This window comes from Cherax quadricarinatus, chromosome 16 (assembly GCF_038502225.1).
Source record: "Cherax quadricarinatus isolate ZL_2023a chromosome 16, ASM3850222v1, whole genome shotgun sequence".
Lineage (NCBI taxonomy): Eukaryota > Metazoa > Arthropoda > Malacostraca > Decapoda > Parastacidae > Cherax > Cherax quadricarinatus.
Window position 1 is genome coordinate 23,874,840 of NC_091307.1, and position 18,873 is coordinate 23,893,712.

General features: G+C 38.3%; 1 protein-coding gene across 1 annotated transcript; it reads left to right on the plus strand.

The window, feature by feature from the left end:
* Positions 1-722: 722 nt before the first annotated feature.
* Positions 723-16,954, plus strand: SmD1 (small ribonucleoprotein particle protein SmD1). Its single transcript, XM_053776893.1, has 4 exons — positions 723-826; positions 3,404-3,480; positions 5,037-5,234; positions 16,398-16,954. Exons 1-4 carry the CDS (start codon positions 813-815, stop codon positions 16,487-16,489), a joined length of 381 nt encoding a protein of 126 aa, XP_053632868.1. The 5' UTR covers positions 723-812; the 3' UTR covers positions 16,490-16,954.
* The last annotated feature ends 1,919 nt before the right edge of the window (positions 16,955-18,873 follow it).

An 18,873-nucleotide genomic window follows, 5' to 3' on the forward strand; every position in this document is an offset into this window, starting at 1 on the left:
TCTAGAGCAACTTGTGGTTATGACAGTGGTAGGTATCGAAGGGGGACATTTTTTGCGACCTAGGTGTCCCAAATTCCTACTTGTCTATGTAACATTGATAAATAATAATTATCTTTGTTATCATTTACTGTTATGTACATAATTAGTTACATTCAGATAAATGTAATTTTCCACAGTCTTATACAAATTTTGATTCACTTACAATTAATAATCTACTGTACAACTATGATATAATTCTTAGTGTTAAGTAGTCTGTAAGCCAATAATGTTAAGTTGGCCCATAATGCCTCGGCATAATAGAGGATCTTTGTATTGCAACCCACTATTGTAAATACAAAATCTCAATGTACTGTTTGCAAAGACAAAATAAATAAATAAATAAATACTACGTAGTAACATATGTGTAAATTACCTAGGATAACCCCACCCCCAACCAAAAAAAATTTTTTTTTTTTATGGAGTTCACCTATAGTGTATTTTAGGGACCCATAATCTCGGAGAAATATATAAATAGGCCTTGAGGGAAAATATCTGTTTTTTTTTCCTGAGAAATCCAAAAACAATCGAGTAAATAATTAAAACGCATTAATTATTATTTTAAGCCACACTTCTGTGGCAAGTAAATAAAAATTATTTGTTTTTTTATATCATATTTTTGAAAATAGAGAATTAATCTAATGTGCATATGAGGACGGTATATATTTTCTAAGTACCATGAATTTTATGGACAAGTGTTTGTTTTGAAAGGAACGTTTGGCGTCACCCGGGCTGCCTCTCCTACCTTGAAAGTATTGTATTTATCCTTAAACATCATGAAACTCGTAAGGTTAGTGCTTCTTACACACGGCCTGGAATGTTTATTTGTGTCAGCAAATGCTAATTTTAGGATTAATTCATGTGGAGATGTAGAACATTCTCTTAATAGTATTTAATACAAATTTTTTTCCCGGCAGTTTTGTTCTTCGTCATTTGTGTGTTAATTTTACGTAAGAATATTGAATATTTTTGTACATGAATTAAGAAGGGCATTAAATAACTACATCATTTTAATTGTTATATAAGGAAATAGTATGGTTGTGGATATATCTCACTTAATAACTTGGCGGGAGGCACCTCAAGTTATTAAACATAAAATATTACCTCAAGTTATATTTTAAAGTAGATTTTAAAATTTGAATGAAACATGTTGTAGGCCTAGTGACCCATCATCTTGAATGAAATTGCCTTGATACTAAGTTCTATCTCAAGTTTTCAACAATGCAAATGTTATACCAAAGTGTTAGTAAGTTTATTTAGGTACAGGTACAGATAAGTACAATAATACGTATTAACGTGTAAATTACTTAAGGTAATAAAAAAAAAAGTCAAGCGACTTATTTCCATTGGGGCCCTTGTATTTCCATTGGGGCCCTTGTATTTCCATTGGGGCCCTTGTATTTCCATTGGGGCCCTTGTATTTCCATTGGGGCCCTTGTATTTTCATTGGGGCCCTTGTATTTCCATTGGGGCCCTTGTATTTCCATTGGGGCCCTTGTATTTCCATTGGGGCCCTTGTATTTCCATTGGGGCCCTTGTATTTCCATTGGGGCCCTTGTATTTTCATTGGGGCCCTTGTATTTCCATTGGGGCCCTTGTATTTCCATTGGGGCCCTTGTATTTCCATTGGGGCCCTTGTATTTCCATTGGGGCCCTTGTATTTCCATTGGGGCCCTTGTATTTCCATTGGGGCCCTTGTATTTCCATTGGGGCCCTTGTATTTTCATTGGGGCCCTTGTATTTCCATTGGGGCCCTTGTATTTCCATTGGGGCCCTTGTATTTCCATTGGGGCCCTTGTATTTCCATTGGGGCCCTTGTATTTCCATTGGGGCCCTTGTATTTCCATTGGGGCCCTTGTATTTTCATTGGGGTCCTTGTATTTCCATTGGGGCCCTTGTATTTCCATTGGGGCCCTTGTATTTTCATTGGGGTCCTTGTATTTCATAATTCACAAATCATAAACCAAATTGTTACATTATACTGTTTAATTTTTTTTTTCAACTGACAGGATTCTGGTAAACTGACATAATTGTTTTATTGCCCAGTAGGTATTAGTTAATTTTAAGGCTGCTTGTAATGCTCTGCATAACAAGGAACTATATATAAAATCATATCAGTGACTTACGGTGTCCTGTGGCCTGGCTGGCAAAGCTCTCGCTACACACACTAAGGGCCCACATTTGATTCCTGGCAGGGGTGGAAACTTAGGACATGTTTCCTTACCCCTGTTGTCCTGTTCATCTAGCAAGTAGGTACCTGGATGTTAGTCAACTGGTGTGGGTTACGTCCTGGGAGACAAATTTGAGGACCCCAGTGGAAATAAGACAGATAGTCCCTCAATGATGCACTGCTTTTCTTGGCTAACCCTTCAGGGTTAAAAATCTGAACAAAATCTTATCTTAGTATTTGTGTGTACCTGTACCCAAATGAACTTACTTATACTTTATAGAAAAAAAGTTGTTTGTGTGCCTCTATTGAAAGAAATACATGTAAAATTCTTCCCTCCCCCTTTCCTCAGATATAACCTGTTTGTCCATACCCCAGGTGCTGTATGACTCCTGTAGGTTTAGTTCTTCCCCATGAATAATGTGATTATGACCTACGTGAGATGACTTTGCCTAGCATGGGCCAGTAGGCCTAGTTTAGTGCTCCAATATTCTTATGTTCTTATGCAAGTCCTACACACACCCACTCATGTAGTTTGAGGCTCTCTTCATATAGTTAACCCAGTAGTGCTGTTAATGTAGAATAACCCAAGGATGATTGGGGGTCCTTCACTCCTCTTCCCAAGGGTTTCACCCAGAACAACCAACTAACCTTGGTACTAATTTATTGCCAAGTAAATGGGAAGCAGGTGTTAAGAGTACTCATGCATCTCAGTTTTTCCCAGGATTAAACTATTAGTTAAATCGAGGGCTCACCATAATATATTTTGAGGCACATAAAATATTTGTTGAATAAAATGCACAATAGACACTTCTGAGCAAGTTTTTTAATAACAGATAATGATTTGTTATAATTAGAGCTTTAGTAAGTCAAACTTACCTGCATAAAGTCTACCCATAGTGTTTTTTTTTTGTTTTTTTTTTTACCACATTTGTCGGCAAGTTCAACCATGACTTTTTTTTTTTTTTTTTTTTTTAACATTTCCTGCATAGATTATTTATTATTTTAGGTTATGCTAAGTTACATTAAATTAAAATTTATTCTTAACCACAAATTGTGTGTGATGTCTGAGAGCACCAGTGCCTTGGCAAATCTTAAGACACAGGTTGATAAGTAATAGTAGTTTTTGTATTACATAATGTAATTACTTGTATACCTGATAAAATAAGTGAAAGACTGACATATTTTCTCCTTGCACAGGTTTCTTATGAAGCTCAGTCATGAGACGGTGACCATTGAGTTAAAGAATGGCACCCAAGTTCAGGGAACAATCACAGGTGGGTGTGATGTTGAACTTTTGCTTAAAATTCTGATAGAGGCCTCAATGGGGAAAAAAAAAAAAAAAAAGTTTGGCATATTGTGACTAGGTGTCTGTGATGATCCCGTAAAATGTGTAGATAAAATTTCTTCAGAGTAGTACAGTATAATAATAATTATAATAACATGTGGGTAAGTTTATTTAGGAGTACAATACAGTAATGGTAGTTATGAACTTTAAGATCAACAATATCATAATTGGTTAAGTATTAACCCTTAAACTGTCCAAACGTAGATCTATGTTCACTCGCGCAGTGCTCCAAATATTTTGAAAAAAAAAAATTTAATTAAAGAGGGCAATTTTCTCTGTGTTATAAGACCAAGAAGAAAAAATAGGACCAGTAATTACCAAGATATAAGACCACGAAGTTGGCGCTGGATGCTCACCTGACGGCAACATTATGTTCTGATAATTACAATTTATAATAGTTCTTGTGATTTCATAGCCAATCTTTGTTCTGACACTAATATTAGGTACTCAAATAGTCACAATCACACCAACAGGTGTACATTTTCACCTGCCTTGGTCATTTACTATTGTCTAGAAATATATAGAAAGTATTTATAGGTCTCAGCAATGTTTTAGACATGCTGGAGTATATATGAAACTTCTTGAAGCATGGCGTTTATGATGAGTGTCACTAAACTGCTGACAGGGTAAGCAGTGATGTGACACTTGGTGATGACTGTTACATACAAACATGTATGTCTGTCTGTATATCTGTCTAGCTCTGCTTATCTGTCTTTGTCTGCCTGTGTGTCTCGGTCTTTCTGTCTGCTTATGTGTCGCGGTCTTTCTGTCTGTCTGTGTGTTTGCGCTTCCGTCTGCTTGTCTCTTAGTCTTAGAGGGCGGCTCGTAAACCAACAGGTATTACACACGATGCAGTAGTTACGTCTGATTCCTCATGAAGTGAATATGCGTATTACTTGCCACTGGGTTGCCAGTCATGCTTATTATGTCTTATATCTACAAGCACTGTATAGCGCCTTGCCTGGAATTTTTGGGTTATCCTAGGTAATTTATACTATATAATAATTGTACTTATGTGTACATGTGAGAGAGAGACAGAGATATACACAGACAGAGAGACAGCCAGTGGTATCAAAAATGAAAGGATGTTGGGCAAACGTTACACGTGAGTTATTATCGAGTTTTTTTTTATATTTCCTTGACCACTTGTGGCCACGTCCATCACCTCTGAAAAGGGGAGTGTTAATACTACATGACATCAGTGAGTCCGGAGGCAGGAAAAATAAAACATAGATCTACGTTTGGAGCGCCAGCTGTACAAACATAGATCTACCTTTGGACAGTTTAAGAGTTAAAGTAGTGGAATGATTGGAGTACAGTAATAAAAAGAAACACAAATACTTTATATTTTTATAATTTGGAGCATGCAGCTAGAACAACATTATAAATTGTGTTGTGTACAAATTATACCTCACTAGTTAAAGACATTAATGAGGATAAAATACTGTTACTTTATTTTACTAACTAAGCTTACACTTCCAACAGGTGTGGATGTGGCAATGAACACTCATTTAAAAAGTGTAAAAATGACACTAAAGAATCATGACCCAGTTAGTTATGATACACTAACCATACGAGGCAACAACATCCGTTACTTCATCTTACCAGAGTCTCTCCCACTGGAAAATCTGCTGATTGATGATGGTCCCAGAGCAAGGAGGGGTCGGTCAGATCGTGGACGTGGTAAGCTCATCGTTATCTCAGGATTTCATTATTTTGTAATAATAATATGATTCATAGTGCATTAGCTCCATTTGTGACACGGTATTAGTATTTATCAGTGCTGTATGACCCTTAGGGTTTAGCTCTTAGATTAATTATACCATTAATAATAATGAAAGTGATAATTTTTATTTCTTAGAGCCAAACAAGGAATGCAGTAGGTATACATGAATTAGGACAAAAGTGGGCACAAAGAAAGTCACTAAATATGCAGGGCATTTTGGGCAACTAATCATAAGACTTACTTGCTATTAAAAACTAGACATAGCATATTATGTAAGACTTCTTGTGCAGTTAACTACAATCACAAGTATAATATAGGTTGCAAATAACAAATGGTCAGTTGCATATATAAATTGGTTCAGAGAATAATAATAGTAATATTTGCCTTGTGAAATAGTGGCAGTTACAGTTCCACTGGCCATGGAAAGTAATTTTTAGGTTCCATGCATTCAGGAAGCTTTCTCTCATATTCATAAAAAAATGTCAGGCTGCTCGAAAACGCGAATCAGCTCGTATAATTTTTGTTGAACATTGGAAAACTATGCAAATGTTGGCTAACATCCTGAATTTAAATATTTGGGAAGTATTTACTTACTAGAAAGCATTTCAAGCATGTCTAAAATCTGCATTAAAATATTAAAGAATTTTTTGGAATGGGAAATTTTGAATTTTAAAGAACATTTCAAATTCATAATAATTGAATTTGGTTGAATTTTTATTCTTCATTATTCACATCATCTACACCTACCATCCGACTTACGATCAAGCTTGGTTCCGACCAACCGGTCGTAAGTCGAAATGGACGTAAGTTGAACCTTTGAAAATTGCCGACATATTGGGTAGGGCATAATGTCAAAACTTTCCTATATAAACTACCTACATAATACTGTAATGTAATGTACAATAATTATTTCATTCTTTATACCATAATTTACTTCTATTGTTGTATTTTAATTATTTATGTACTGTATATAATGTATACATGGTAGTGATATGTATTGTAAATTTTACATCGCATACAGTATCATATGTTACTATTATCTTTATGTATTGTCGACACAGTGGAATGGGAGAATACCACTGGTAGTGTTGTCCTGCCAGAATGTAGTATACCCTATACCCTAAGTAAAGAGAAGCAACTCTGGAACATGTGTAATACATATCTGGCTGGGTGGCCGGGTCTGTGGTTGGCTGGGTGAGTGGGTGTCTGGCTGGATGGGTGGTTGGGTGGCTGGATAATGGGTGGGTGGCTGGATGGGTGGGCAGGCGGGTGGCTGGATGGGTGGGCAGGCGGGTGGCTGGATGGGCGGGCAGGCGGGTGGCTGGATGGGCGGGCGGGCGGGTGGCTGGATGGGTGGGTGGGTAGTTGGCTGACTGGCTGACCGAATATGGCTGTCTCTGTATCTCTCTCTCTCTCTCACTTGTACACGTAAGTCAAGTTATACATATTATAAATTACCTAGGATAACCCAAAAAAATCCAGACAAAGTGCTATACAGTGGATCTGTGCTCCAGTGCCCTAAATTAATAATAAGATTAATTTTTTTTTTTTTTTCAACAAGTCGGCCGTCTCCCACCGAGGCAGGGTGACCCAAAAAAGAAAGAAAATCCCCAAAAAGAAAATACTTTCATCATCATTCAACACTTTCACCACACTCGCACATTATCACTGTTTTTGCAGAGGTGCTCAGAATACAACAGTCTAGAAGCATACACATATAAAGATACACAACATATCCCTCCAAACTGCCAATATCCCAAACCCCTCCTTTAAAGTGCAGGCATTGTACTTCCCATTTCCAGGACTCAAGTCCGACTATATGAAAATAACCGGTTTCCCTGAATCCCTTCACTAAATATTACCCTGCTCACACTCCAACAGATCGTCAGGTCCCAAGTACCATTCGTCTCCATTCACTCCTATCTAACACGCTCACGCACGCTTGCTGGAAGTCCAAGCCCCTCGCCCACAAAACCTCCTTTACCCCCTCTCTCCAACCCTTTCGAGGACGACCCCTACCCCGCCTTCCTTCCCCTATAGATTTATATGCTTTCCATGTCATTCTACTTTGATCCATTCTCTCTAAATGACCAAACCACCTCAACAACCCCTCTTCTGCCCTCTGACTAATACTTTTATTAACTCCACACCTTCTCCTAATTTCCACACTCCGAATTTTCTGCATAATATTTACACCACACATTGCCCTTAAACAGGACATCTCCACTGCCTCCAAACGTCTCCTCGCTGCTGCATTTACCACCCAAGCTTCACACCCATATAAAAGTGTTGGCACTACTATACTTTCATACATTCCCTTCTTTGCCTCCATAGATAACGTTTTTTGATTCCACATATACCTCAACGCACCACTCACCTTTTTTCCCTCATCAATTCTGTGATTAACCTCATCCTTCATAAATCCATCCACCGACACGTCAACTCCCAAGTATCTGAAAACATTCACTTCTTCCATACTCCTCCTCTCCAATTTGATATCCAATTTTTCTTTATCTAAATCATTTGACACCCTCATCACCTTACTCTTTTCTATGTTCACTTTCAGCTTTCTACCTTTACACACATTCCCAAACTCATCCACTAACCTTTGCAATTTTTCTTTAGAATCTCCCATAAGCACAGTATCATCAGCAAAAAGTAACTGTGTCAATTCCCATTTTGAATTTGATTCCCCAAAATTTAATCCCACCCCTCTCCCGAACACCCTAGCATTTACTTCCTTTACAACCCCATCTATAAATATATTAAACAACCATGGTGACATTACACATCCCTGTCTAAGACCTACTTTTACCGGGAAATAGTCTCCCTCTCTTCTAAACACCCTAACCTGAGCTTCACTATCCTCATAAAAACTCTTTACAGCATTTAATAACTTACCACCTATTCCATATACTTGCAACATCTGCCACATTGCTCCTCTATCCACTCTATCATATGCCTTTTCTAAATCCATAAATGCAATAAAAACTTCCCTACCTTTATCTAAATACTGTTCACATATATGCTTCAATGTAAACACTTGATCTACACATCCCCTACCCACTCTGAAACCTCCTTGCTCATCCGCAATCCTACATTCTGTCTTACCTCTAATTCTTTCAATTATAACCCTACCGTACACTTTTCCTGGTATACTCAGTAAGCTTATTCCTCTATAATTTTTACAGTCTCTTTTGTCCCCTTTCCCTTTATATAAAGGGACTATACATGCTCTCTGCCAATCCCTAGGTACCTTCCCCTCTTTCATACATTTATTGAACAAAAGTACCAACCACTCCAACACTATATCCCCCCCTGCTTTTAACATTTCTGTCATAATCCCATCAGTTCCAGCTGCTTTACCCCCTTTCATTTTACGTAATGCCTCATGTACCTCCCCCACACTTACATTCTGCTCTTCTTCACTCCTTAAAGATGGTATACCTCCCTTACCAGTGCATGAAATTACTGCCTCTGTTTCTTCCTTAACATTTAAAAGTTCCTCAAAATATTCTCGCCATCTACCTAATACCTCCATCTCTCCATCTACTAACTCCCCTACTCTGTTTTTAACTGACAAATCCATATTTTCCCTTGGCTTTCTTAACTTGTTTAACTCACTCCAAAATTTTTTCTTATTTTCATTAAAATTTCTTGACAGTGCCTCTCCCACTCTATCATCTGCTCTCCTTTTGCACTCTCTCACCACTCTCTTTACCTTTCTTTTACTCTCCATATATTCTGCTCTTCTTATAACACTTCTGCTTTGTAAAAACCTCTCATAAGCTACCTTTTTCTCTTTTATCACACCCTTTACTTCATCATTCCACCAATCACTCCTCTTTCCTCCTGCACCCACCCTCCTATAACCACAAACTTCTGCCCCACATTCTAATACTGCATTTTTAAAACTATTCCAACCCTCTTCAACCCCCCCATTACTCATCTTTGCACTATCCCACCTTTCTGCCAATAGTCGCTTATATCTCACCCGAACTTCCTCCTCCCTTAGTTTATACACTTTCACCTCCCTCTTACTTGTTGTTGCCACCTTCCTCTTTTCCCATCTACCTCTTACTCTAACTGTAGCTACAACTAAATAATGATCCGATATATCAGTTGCCCCTCTATAAACATGTACATCCTGGAGCCTACCCATCAACCTTTTATCCACCAATACATAATCTAATAAACTACTTTCATTACGTGCTACATCATACCTTGTATATTTATTTATCCTCTTTTTCATAAAATATGTATTACTTATTACCAAATTTCTTTCTACACATAGCTCAATTAAAGGCTCCCCATTTACATTTACCCCTGGCACCCCAAATTTACCTACTACTCCCTCCATAACATTTTTACCCACTTTAGCATTGAAATCCCCAACCACCATTACTCTCACACTTGATTCAAAACTCCCCACGCATTCACTCAACATTTCCCAAAATCTCTCTCTCTCCTCTACACTTCTCTCTTCTCCAGGTGCATACACGCTTATTATAACCCACTTTTCACATCCAATCTTTATTTTACTCCACATAATCCTTGAATTTATACATTTATAGTCCCTCTTTTCCTGCCATAGCTTATCCTTCAACATTATTGCTACTCCTTCTTTAGCTCTAACTCTATTTGAAACCCCTGACCTAATCCCATTTATTCCTCTCCACTGAAACTCTCCCACCCCCTTCAGCTTTGTTTCACTTAAAGCCAGGACATCCAGCTTCTTCTCATTCATAACATCCACAATCATCTCTTTCTTATCATCTGCACAACATCCACGCACATTCAGACTTCCCACTTTGACAATTTTCTTCTTATTCTTTTTAGTAATCTACAGGAAAAGGGGTTACTAGCCCATTGTTCCCGGCATTTTAGTTGACTTTTACAACACGCATGGCTTACGGAGGAAAGATTCTTATTCCACTTCCCCATGGATATAAAAGGAAAATTAATAAGACCAAGAACTATTAAGATAAAATCAAAGAAAACTCAGATGAGTGTGTATAAATAAATGTGTATATGTATGTGTAGTGTGACCTAAGTGTAAGTAGAAGTAGCAAGACATGCCTGTAATCTTGCATATTTATGAGACAGACAAAAGACATCAGCAATCCTACCATCATGTAAAACAATCACAGGCTTTCGTTTTACACTCACTTGGCAGGACGGTAGTACCTCCCTGGGTGGTTGCTGTCTACCAACCTACTACCTATAATAAGATTAATAATCATTATTATTACAATAATACATATGTACTAATATTATTATTATTATTAAGCTATAATGTAATAATCGTGTCCACTCGTTACTTACCTTAAAATATCTGTAGTTTTAATGTAGAGTGAGAGGTGAGTAAACAAGATTAAATGAATAAATGAGAGAGAATGAGAATGTAGAATGTTCACGAGTTATGTAAACAAACGTTGTTGTTACCAGCCCGGACACGAACGGTTCCTGTTCACTGTCAAGCCGACCAGAAAAACATCTCATATTTGTTGATTTATATGTTATGTAGCATGTTTATTATATAATTTTGAAAATAAATCATAGATGGATTAAGCAAAATGTCTATATTAATGTTTTATACACATTTAATGCACCTCAGTGATTATTATTGTTATTATCATTATTAATATGGCATCTTCAAGACCAAGTACACTCTTAATGAGTGGCTCTGAGACAGACAAGCAGACAAAGACAGACACAGGTAGACAGAAAGACACAGGTAGACATAAAGACACACACATGTAGACAGAAAGACAGACACACAGGTAGACAGAAAGACACACAGGTAGACAGAAAGACAGACACAGGTAGACAGAAAGACACACACACTAGTAGACAGACACAGACACACACAGATACAGACAGATATACAGGCAGACAGATACAGACAGGTTTATGTGCAACAGTGAAAACAAATAGAGAGTTGGAGAGTAAGAGCCTTTCTTGCCACAATCTCCAGTGCAAGATTCAGACTTCATCTTAGGGGCCATGGTGAAATTTACTGTCCAGTTAGTACAGTTAATACAGCATGATGCTGCTGATAGGGCAGGGCTACTCAAACTGATGCTGCCTGCATGACACATTGCCCCCGCGAGTATTGTCAAATATTGTACAGTGGTGTGCATCAGCCGGGCTGGCCCAGCCCAGCTGCCAGATGCACGTTCGTAAGTCGAGTGGACGTGTGTCGAGCAGGTCGTAAGTCGGATGGTAGGTACAGTGGACCCCCGCATAACGATATTAATCCGTTCCTGAGGGCTCATTGTTATGCGAAATTATCGTTATGCGAATGAATTTTCCCCATAAGAAATAATCGAAATCAAATTAATCCGTGCAAGACACCCCAAAGTATGAAAAAAAAAATTTTTACCACATGAAATATTAATTTTAATACACACAAACTGAAAAAGACATGCGCAGTTACATGACACTTACCTTTATTGAAGATCTGGTGATGATTGATGGGATGGGAGGAGGAGAGAGTCTTAGTGTTTAGAAGGGGAATCCCCTTCCATTAAGACTTGAGGTGTCAAGTCCTTTTCCGGGGTTACTTCCCTTCTTCTTTTAATGCCACTAGGACCAGCTTCAGAGTCACTGGACTTCTGTTGCACAACATATCTGTCCATAGAGGCCTGTACCTCCTGTTCCTTTATGACTTTCCTAAAGTGGTTCACAACATTGTCAGTGTAATAGTCACCAGCACGGCTTGCAATAGCTGTGTTAGGGTGATTGTCATCAAAAAAGGTTTGCACTTTAAGCCACATTCCACACATTTCCTTAATCTTTGAAGTAGGCAACTTCTTCAATTTCTCTCTCCCCTCCTCCGAAGCAGTTTCCTCAGGTCTGGCCTCATGCTGATGAAGATGATCTAGCAGCTCATCAGTGGTTAGTTCTTCATTGTCCTCCTCCACCAACTCTTCCACATCATCCCCACTAACCTCCAACCCCAAGGACTTTCCCAATGCCACAATGGATTCCTCAACTGGCATAGGATTTCCAGGGTTAGCCTCAAACCCTTCAAAATCCCTTTGGTTGGCACATTGTGGCCACAATTTCCTCCAAGCAGAGTTCAAGGTCCTCTTAGTCACTCCCTCCCAAGCCTTACCTATAAGGTTTACATAATTGAGGATATTAAAGTGCTCTCTCCAAAACTCTCTTAGAGTCAACTGAGTTTCTGAGGTCACTACAAAGCACCTTTCAAACAGAGCTTTTGTGTACAATTTTTTGAAGTTTGCAATAACCTGCTGGTCCATGGGCTGCAGGAGAGGAGTGGTATTAGGAGGCAAAAACTTCACCTTAATGAAGCTCATGTCCCCATAAAGTCGCTCTGCCACGTCTGTAGGATGACCAGGGGCATTGTCTAACACCAGGAGGCACTTAAGGTCTAATTTCTTTTCAGTTAGGTAATCTTTCACATTGGGGGCAAATGCTTGGTGTAACCAGTCATAGAAAAAGTCCTTAGTGACTCATGCCTTACTGTTTGCCCTCCACAGCACACACAAATTAGCCTTGAGGATATTCTTTTGCCTGAACGCTCTGGGAGTTTCTGAGTGATACACTAATAAAGGCTTCACTTTGCAATCACCACTAGCATTGGAACACATCAACAGAGTAAGCCTGTCTTTCATAGGCTTATGTCCTGGGAGTGCCTTTTCCTCCTGAGTAATGTAGGTCCTGCTTGGCATTTTCTTCCAAAACAGGCCTGTTTCATCACAATTAAACACTTGTTCAGGTTTCAGTCCTTCACTGTCTATGTACTCCTTGAATTCCTGCACATATTTTTCAGCTGCTTTGTGGTCCGAACTGGCAGCCTCACCGTGCCTTATCACACTATGTATGCCACTACGCTTCTTAAATCTCTCAAACCAACCTTTGCTGGCCTTAAATTCACTCACATCATCACTAGTTGCAGGCATTTTTTTAATTAAATCCTCATGCAACTTCCTAGCCTTTTCACTTATGATCACTTGAGAGATGCTATCTCCTGCTATCTGTTTTTCATTTATCCACACCAATAAGAGTCTCTCAACATCTTCCATCACTTGCGATCTCTGTTTCGAAAACACAGTTGAACCTTTGGCAAGAACAGCTTCCTTGATTGCCGTTTTGTTGGACACAATAGTAGCGATGGTTGATTTGGGTTTACTATACAACCTGGCCAGCTCGGAGACACGCACTCCACTTTCATACTTAGCAATGATCTCTTTCTTCATCTCTATAGTAATTCTCACCCTTATTCCTGTAGGGTTGGCACTAGAAGCTTTCTTGGGGCCCATGGTCACTTATTTTGCAGATAAAATCACCAAAAACACTGTAATAATACGAAATGTTCCGATTGTATGCTTGGATTTTACCGCGGAGGCTGGCTGGTAAACAATGCCACCGGCGGAACATGTGAGGCTGGCTCAGGACGCACATTAGACGCATCTCGGACGAATAGCGTTGAGCGGGTTTTTTAGCAGTATGCGAGGCAAAATCTTAGCGATAAAATGTATCGGTATGCGGATTTAACGTTATGTGATGCCAACGGTATGCGGGGGTCCACTGTATATATTTTGCATTTGGCATATTGCAGCAATCTTGAAAGTCAGACATGCTCATTCTATATGTCCATAACATTATACCTTCATTCAGTCTCCTATCAGCACCACATAGTTAAAATACATGTATATGGAAAGCTGTACGGTGTTTGTTTATCTTATTAAGTATGTAAATTGTTTTGGACATAATTTAGATTATGCAATTTGTAAACGGTATAGGCACAGCACTAATGTCTTGGATGAGGGGTAGTTCATCTAATTTTCTGAATGAAAATGCAACCTCTTATTCTCATAACCAGTTCCAAATTAATGTACAGTGGACCCTCGACTAACGCTATTAATCCGTTCCTGAGAGCTCATCGTTAGTCAAAATTATCGTTAGTCAAGTTAATTTTCCCCATAAGAAATAATGGAAATCAAATTAATCCGTGTAGGACACCCCAAAGTATGAAAAAAAAATTGTTTTTACCACATGAAATATTAATTTTAATACACACAAACTGAAGAAGACATGCACAGTTACATGACACTTACCTTTATTGAAGATCAGGTGATGATTGATGGGATGGGAGGAGGGGAGAGTGTTGATGGTCTTAGTGTTTAGAAGGGGAATCCCCTTCCATTAGGACTTGAGGTGGCAAGTTCTTTTCCGGGGTTACTTCCCTTCCCTTTAAATGTCTCAAACCAACCTTTGCTCGCCTTAAATTCACTCGCATCACCACTAGTTGCTGGCATTTTTTTAATTAAATCGTCATGCAACTTCCTAGCCTTTTCACATATGATCGCTTGAGAGATGCTATCTCCTGCTATCTGTTTTTCGTTTATCCACACCAATAACAGTCTCTCAACATCTTCGAGTACTTGCGATCTCAGTTTCGAAAACATAGTTGCACCTTTGGCAAGAACAGCTTCCTTGATTGCCGTTTTCTTGCCCACAATAGTAGCGATGGTTGATTGGGGTTTTGTGTACAACCTGGCCAGCTCGGAGACACGCACTCCACTTTCATACTTAGCAATGATCTCTTTCTTCATATCCATATTAATTCTCACCCTTTTTGCTGTAGGGTTGGCACTAGAAGCTTTCTTGGGGCCCATGGTGACTTATTTTGCAGGTGCAATCACTAAAAAGGCTGTGATAATATGAAATGTTCTGATTGTATGCTTGGAAGCGACCGCGCTGGCTGGCTGGCTTGTAAACACTGGCCAGAAGTGGACGCGTCTCAGACGGAACAAATAGTGTTGATCGAGTTTTTTAGCGCTAGTTGAGGCAAAATTTTTGCGTTAAAATTTATCGCTAGTCGGATTTATCGTTAATCGATGCCATCGTTGGTCGAGGGTCCACTGTATATATTTAAGTGTATTGTGTGATTCTAGACCATTATGGTCTTCACATGGCTTTAAGCTATGGGGTCTTGTGTTTTTCACTGGTTGTATGCTAGATTTAAATGTTCATTGCCAGCAAAGTGGTTCATGGCCACTTTTGATAGGTTATATATAGATGCGAGTGATGAATCGGCAAAAGATCCACATATACAGTGGACCCTCGGTTAACGATATTTTTTCAATCCAGAAGTATGTTCAGGTGCCAGTACTGACCGAATTTGTTCCCATAAGGAATATTGTGAAGTAGATTAGTCCATTTCAGACCCCCAAACATACACGTACAAACGCACTTACATAAATACACTTACATAATTGGTCGCATTCGGAGGTGATCGTTATGCGGGGGTCCACTGTACGTGTATATATATTTTTTTTGCATATTTTGCTCTTATCAGAATTGGTGTTTAATTGAATGCAAAAAGTAGAAAATTTCATTTAAGATATAGCTTTAGAAAAGTGACTTTCTTGTAAGGGCCTCATTGGTAATCAGTAAAATTATTAATATATCCTTTGTAAAATTAATGAAATAGTGTAAGCCCTCCATATAGTGGACTAATTGGGGAGAGCAGGTGGCCAGTAATGGCAGTTGTATCTAACAGTTTGTCCATTGTTTCCAAATTGAGTGATCCAGTAGATTTTGTCACATACTTCTTAAATCCATTATATGGAGGGTCTACTATGTTGTTTGACCTTAGTATTAAAATATGCTACAAGCTTTTCTTTATACATTTGAACCTTTACTGTTCATGTCTTAGGTCACATTTCAGAGAATATAAATTTGGTATGGACTCTCTTAAGTTCCTTTGTATACCCAGTATGAGTGGCAGACAGTGAATACATAAAATGCATAGTTTCAGGAGGGGAAGTGATGGTTGTTACAGAAATAATATTGGATGTTTAATTTATTTTTCAATATCAGAAGATACGTTTTTCATTAAGGTAATTTAAAAAAAATTAAAAGTTTCACTAGGATTTCATTAAAGGAATTTTCATGAAAAGAGTTATAATTTGGTTTGGAGTATTACTACAGGTGAATTTTAAATTAAAATTACATTTTTTTTTTTTTTTTTTTTTTTTTTTTTTAAATCTCGTATTCCAAAATCTTAGGATTATCTATCTTGCTTCTATTACAAGATAGAGGAAAAACTTGTATTGATTGCCCATGTTTATCTTCATTTACAGGCATGGGTGGTCGTGGTCGTGGACGAGGCGGACGTGGCCGAGGCCGTGGAGGTCCTAGAGGCAGAGGCAGAGGTGGTCCACCACGCCGTTAAGTGTCGGCTTTAACAATACCAAATGGAAAGTTGTCCATTTTGTACAAAGAATGTGGCAACCTATATGTTAAGGATGCTAGGATCATGATCAGATCTTAAATGTTGTCACTGAGTACTGTAATGCATGGTTTTTAATAACTAACAGACATTTTGAAGTACATTATGCAGTACAGTACTACAGTATTATAACTGCTAGGAATTTGAATTAGTCAGATATTTCAGTGTTAAAATATATATATCAGTTTTTGAAGTGCTGAATGCATTAATTCATATATCCAATGGAATTTTATAATATTTGTGAATTTACTGCTGTGTACAGTAATTGGTTGAATGAGCATTAATAAAGTAGAACTATAATTTTATAATGTAATAATCTGCAGGTCTTGATTTTTTTTTTTTTATATAGACAGTCTTTACAGTGCAGTCACATTTTTGTTTTTTCTAAAATAAAGTTTTTTGTATAAATTGCAATTTTAATGTCCCTATTATACAGAAATCTAAAGTCCCAAGGAAGGATTGAAGGGGAGACATGAAACAGGCTATAAGTGGTAGTAGCTTTAGCATAAAGCAGCTGTGTGTGTGTGGGCAGAATGAGCTAATTATTATTATCAAAAAGAAGTGCTAAACCCATGAGGGTCATACAGCACAGCAGTGCAGGGGGTAGTGCAGTATCATAGAGTAGCAAGGGTGGAGAGGATAACGGAGGAGAGTTAGAAAGGGCTGTGAGGAGTGCTAAAGGAAGGATAATTGAAGTTGTGTAAAAAATTGATTGCTGTCAAAAGGAGTCTGTCAGAGGTGGGGCTGTCAGCGAGGAAGGATAAAGTAAGGCTGTCATAGTGGTGGTGATGTTGGAGGAAAATTCTGTGTGCTCATTGACAGACAGGACAGTCTAATAGAATGGGGGAAATTGGAACGTGGGTTTTAGGGTTTGAAATGTGAGTATGGTAACATGAGGTTTGGGGAAGCCTGGAGGTGGAAAGTACAGTGCCTGCACAGAAGAATGGGTGAGGATGCTGCTGTTCAGAGGGTCATCTGAACTGTGATAACCATTCACTTCTGATGAGCAATTCAGTAAGTTTTTTGGGGGTTACTTTTCTGCCGATTAAATTTAAAAAAAAAAAAGTTACGTACTAATGTACCTGACCCTGTAATTTTAGTAATGTTTGCATTTGCATGCATGCTTGGTTTGAAACATGGTTTCAGTTTTTTTAATTCTGTACTTGTACACCTCAAGTTATGTACATTTGAGTAGCTCTTGTTCTTGTAAGTTTTGCTGGTGTTTGCACTGTGTGACCCTTGTAGGTTTAGTGCCTCTTTTTGATTATAACAATCTGCTGGTGTTTAAACAGCAGCACAGGAATGTTGTGGTGTGGTAGGTACTTGTTCATTTTTTCTAAATATAATTTTGTTTCTGGACTAAGATACGGCATTACCTGGTTGTATGTGCTCTTACCCCATCAGTCAGACTAGATGGGCTGTTGACTGAAGTACATTTAAATTTATCATGAGTTTTTAATTATTTGGGTGCTTGTAGAAACCATGGAGAAATTTTAGGTGTCTTGACTTTTACACTTTTTTTTTTTAATGATGTACAATATTTTCGATTTATTGTGATAGTATTTGTGTTGTGTGTTTTCAGCTGTAGTTTTTAATTTTGTTTTACCTTTGGTTTATCTTGGACAGATATACTTATTGCCAAGAGCCAGGTAATCTCAGGGTCAAGTGTTCTTCAAGTCTTACACCTTCCATCCTTCAGAATTTAAGTACAGTGGACCCTCGCCTAACGATATTAATCCGTTCCTGAGAGCTCAACGTTAGGCGAAATTATCGTTAGCCGAATTAATTTTCTCCATAAGAAATAATGGAAATCAAATTAATCCGTTCCTGACACCCCAAAGTATGGAAAAAAAAATTTTTTACTGCATGAAATATTAATTTTAATACAAACTGAAGAAGACATGTACAATTACATGACACTTACCTTTATTGAAGATCTGGTGATGATTGATGGGATGGGATAGGAGGGGTGAGTGTGGATGGTGGTAATGTTTAGAAGGGGAATCCCCTTCCATTAGGACTTGAGATGTCAAGTCCTTTTCTGGGGTTACTTCCCTTCTTCTTTTAATGCCACTAGGACCAGCTTGAGAGTCACTGGACCTCTGTCGCACAACATATATGTCCATAGAGGCCTGTACCTCCTGTTCCTTTATGACATTCCTAAAGTGTTTCACAACATTGTCAGTGTAATAGTCACCAGCACGGCTTGCAATAGCTGTGTGAGGGTGATTTTTCATCAAAAAAAGTTTGCACTTTAAGCCACATTGCACACATTTCCTTAATCTTTGAAGTAGGCAACTTCCTCAATTTCTCTATCCCCTCCTCCG

What these genes read in the sequence shown, in the direction of transcription:
- SmD1 (XM_053776893.1), top strand. An exon ending in AGTTCAGGGAACAATCACAG is followed by an intron (nt 3,481 to 5,036) that starts GTGGGTGTGATG and finishes CACTTCCAACAG; the next exon opens with GTGTGGATGTGGCAATGAAC. An exon ending in TCGGTCAGATCGTGGACGTG is followed by an intron (nt 5,235 to 16,397) that starts GTAAGCTCATCG and finishes CTTCATTTACAG; the next exon opens with GCATGGGTGGTCGTGGTCGT.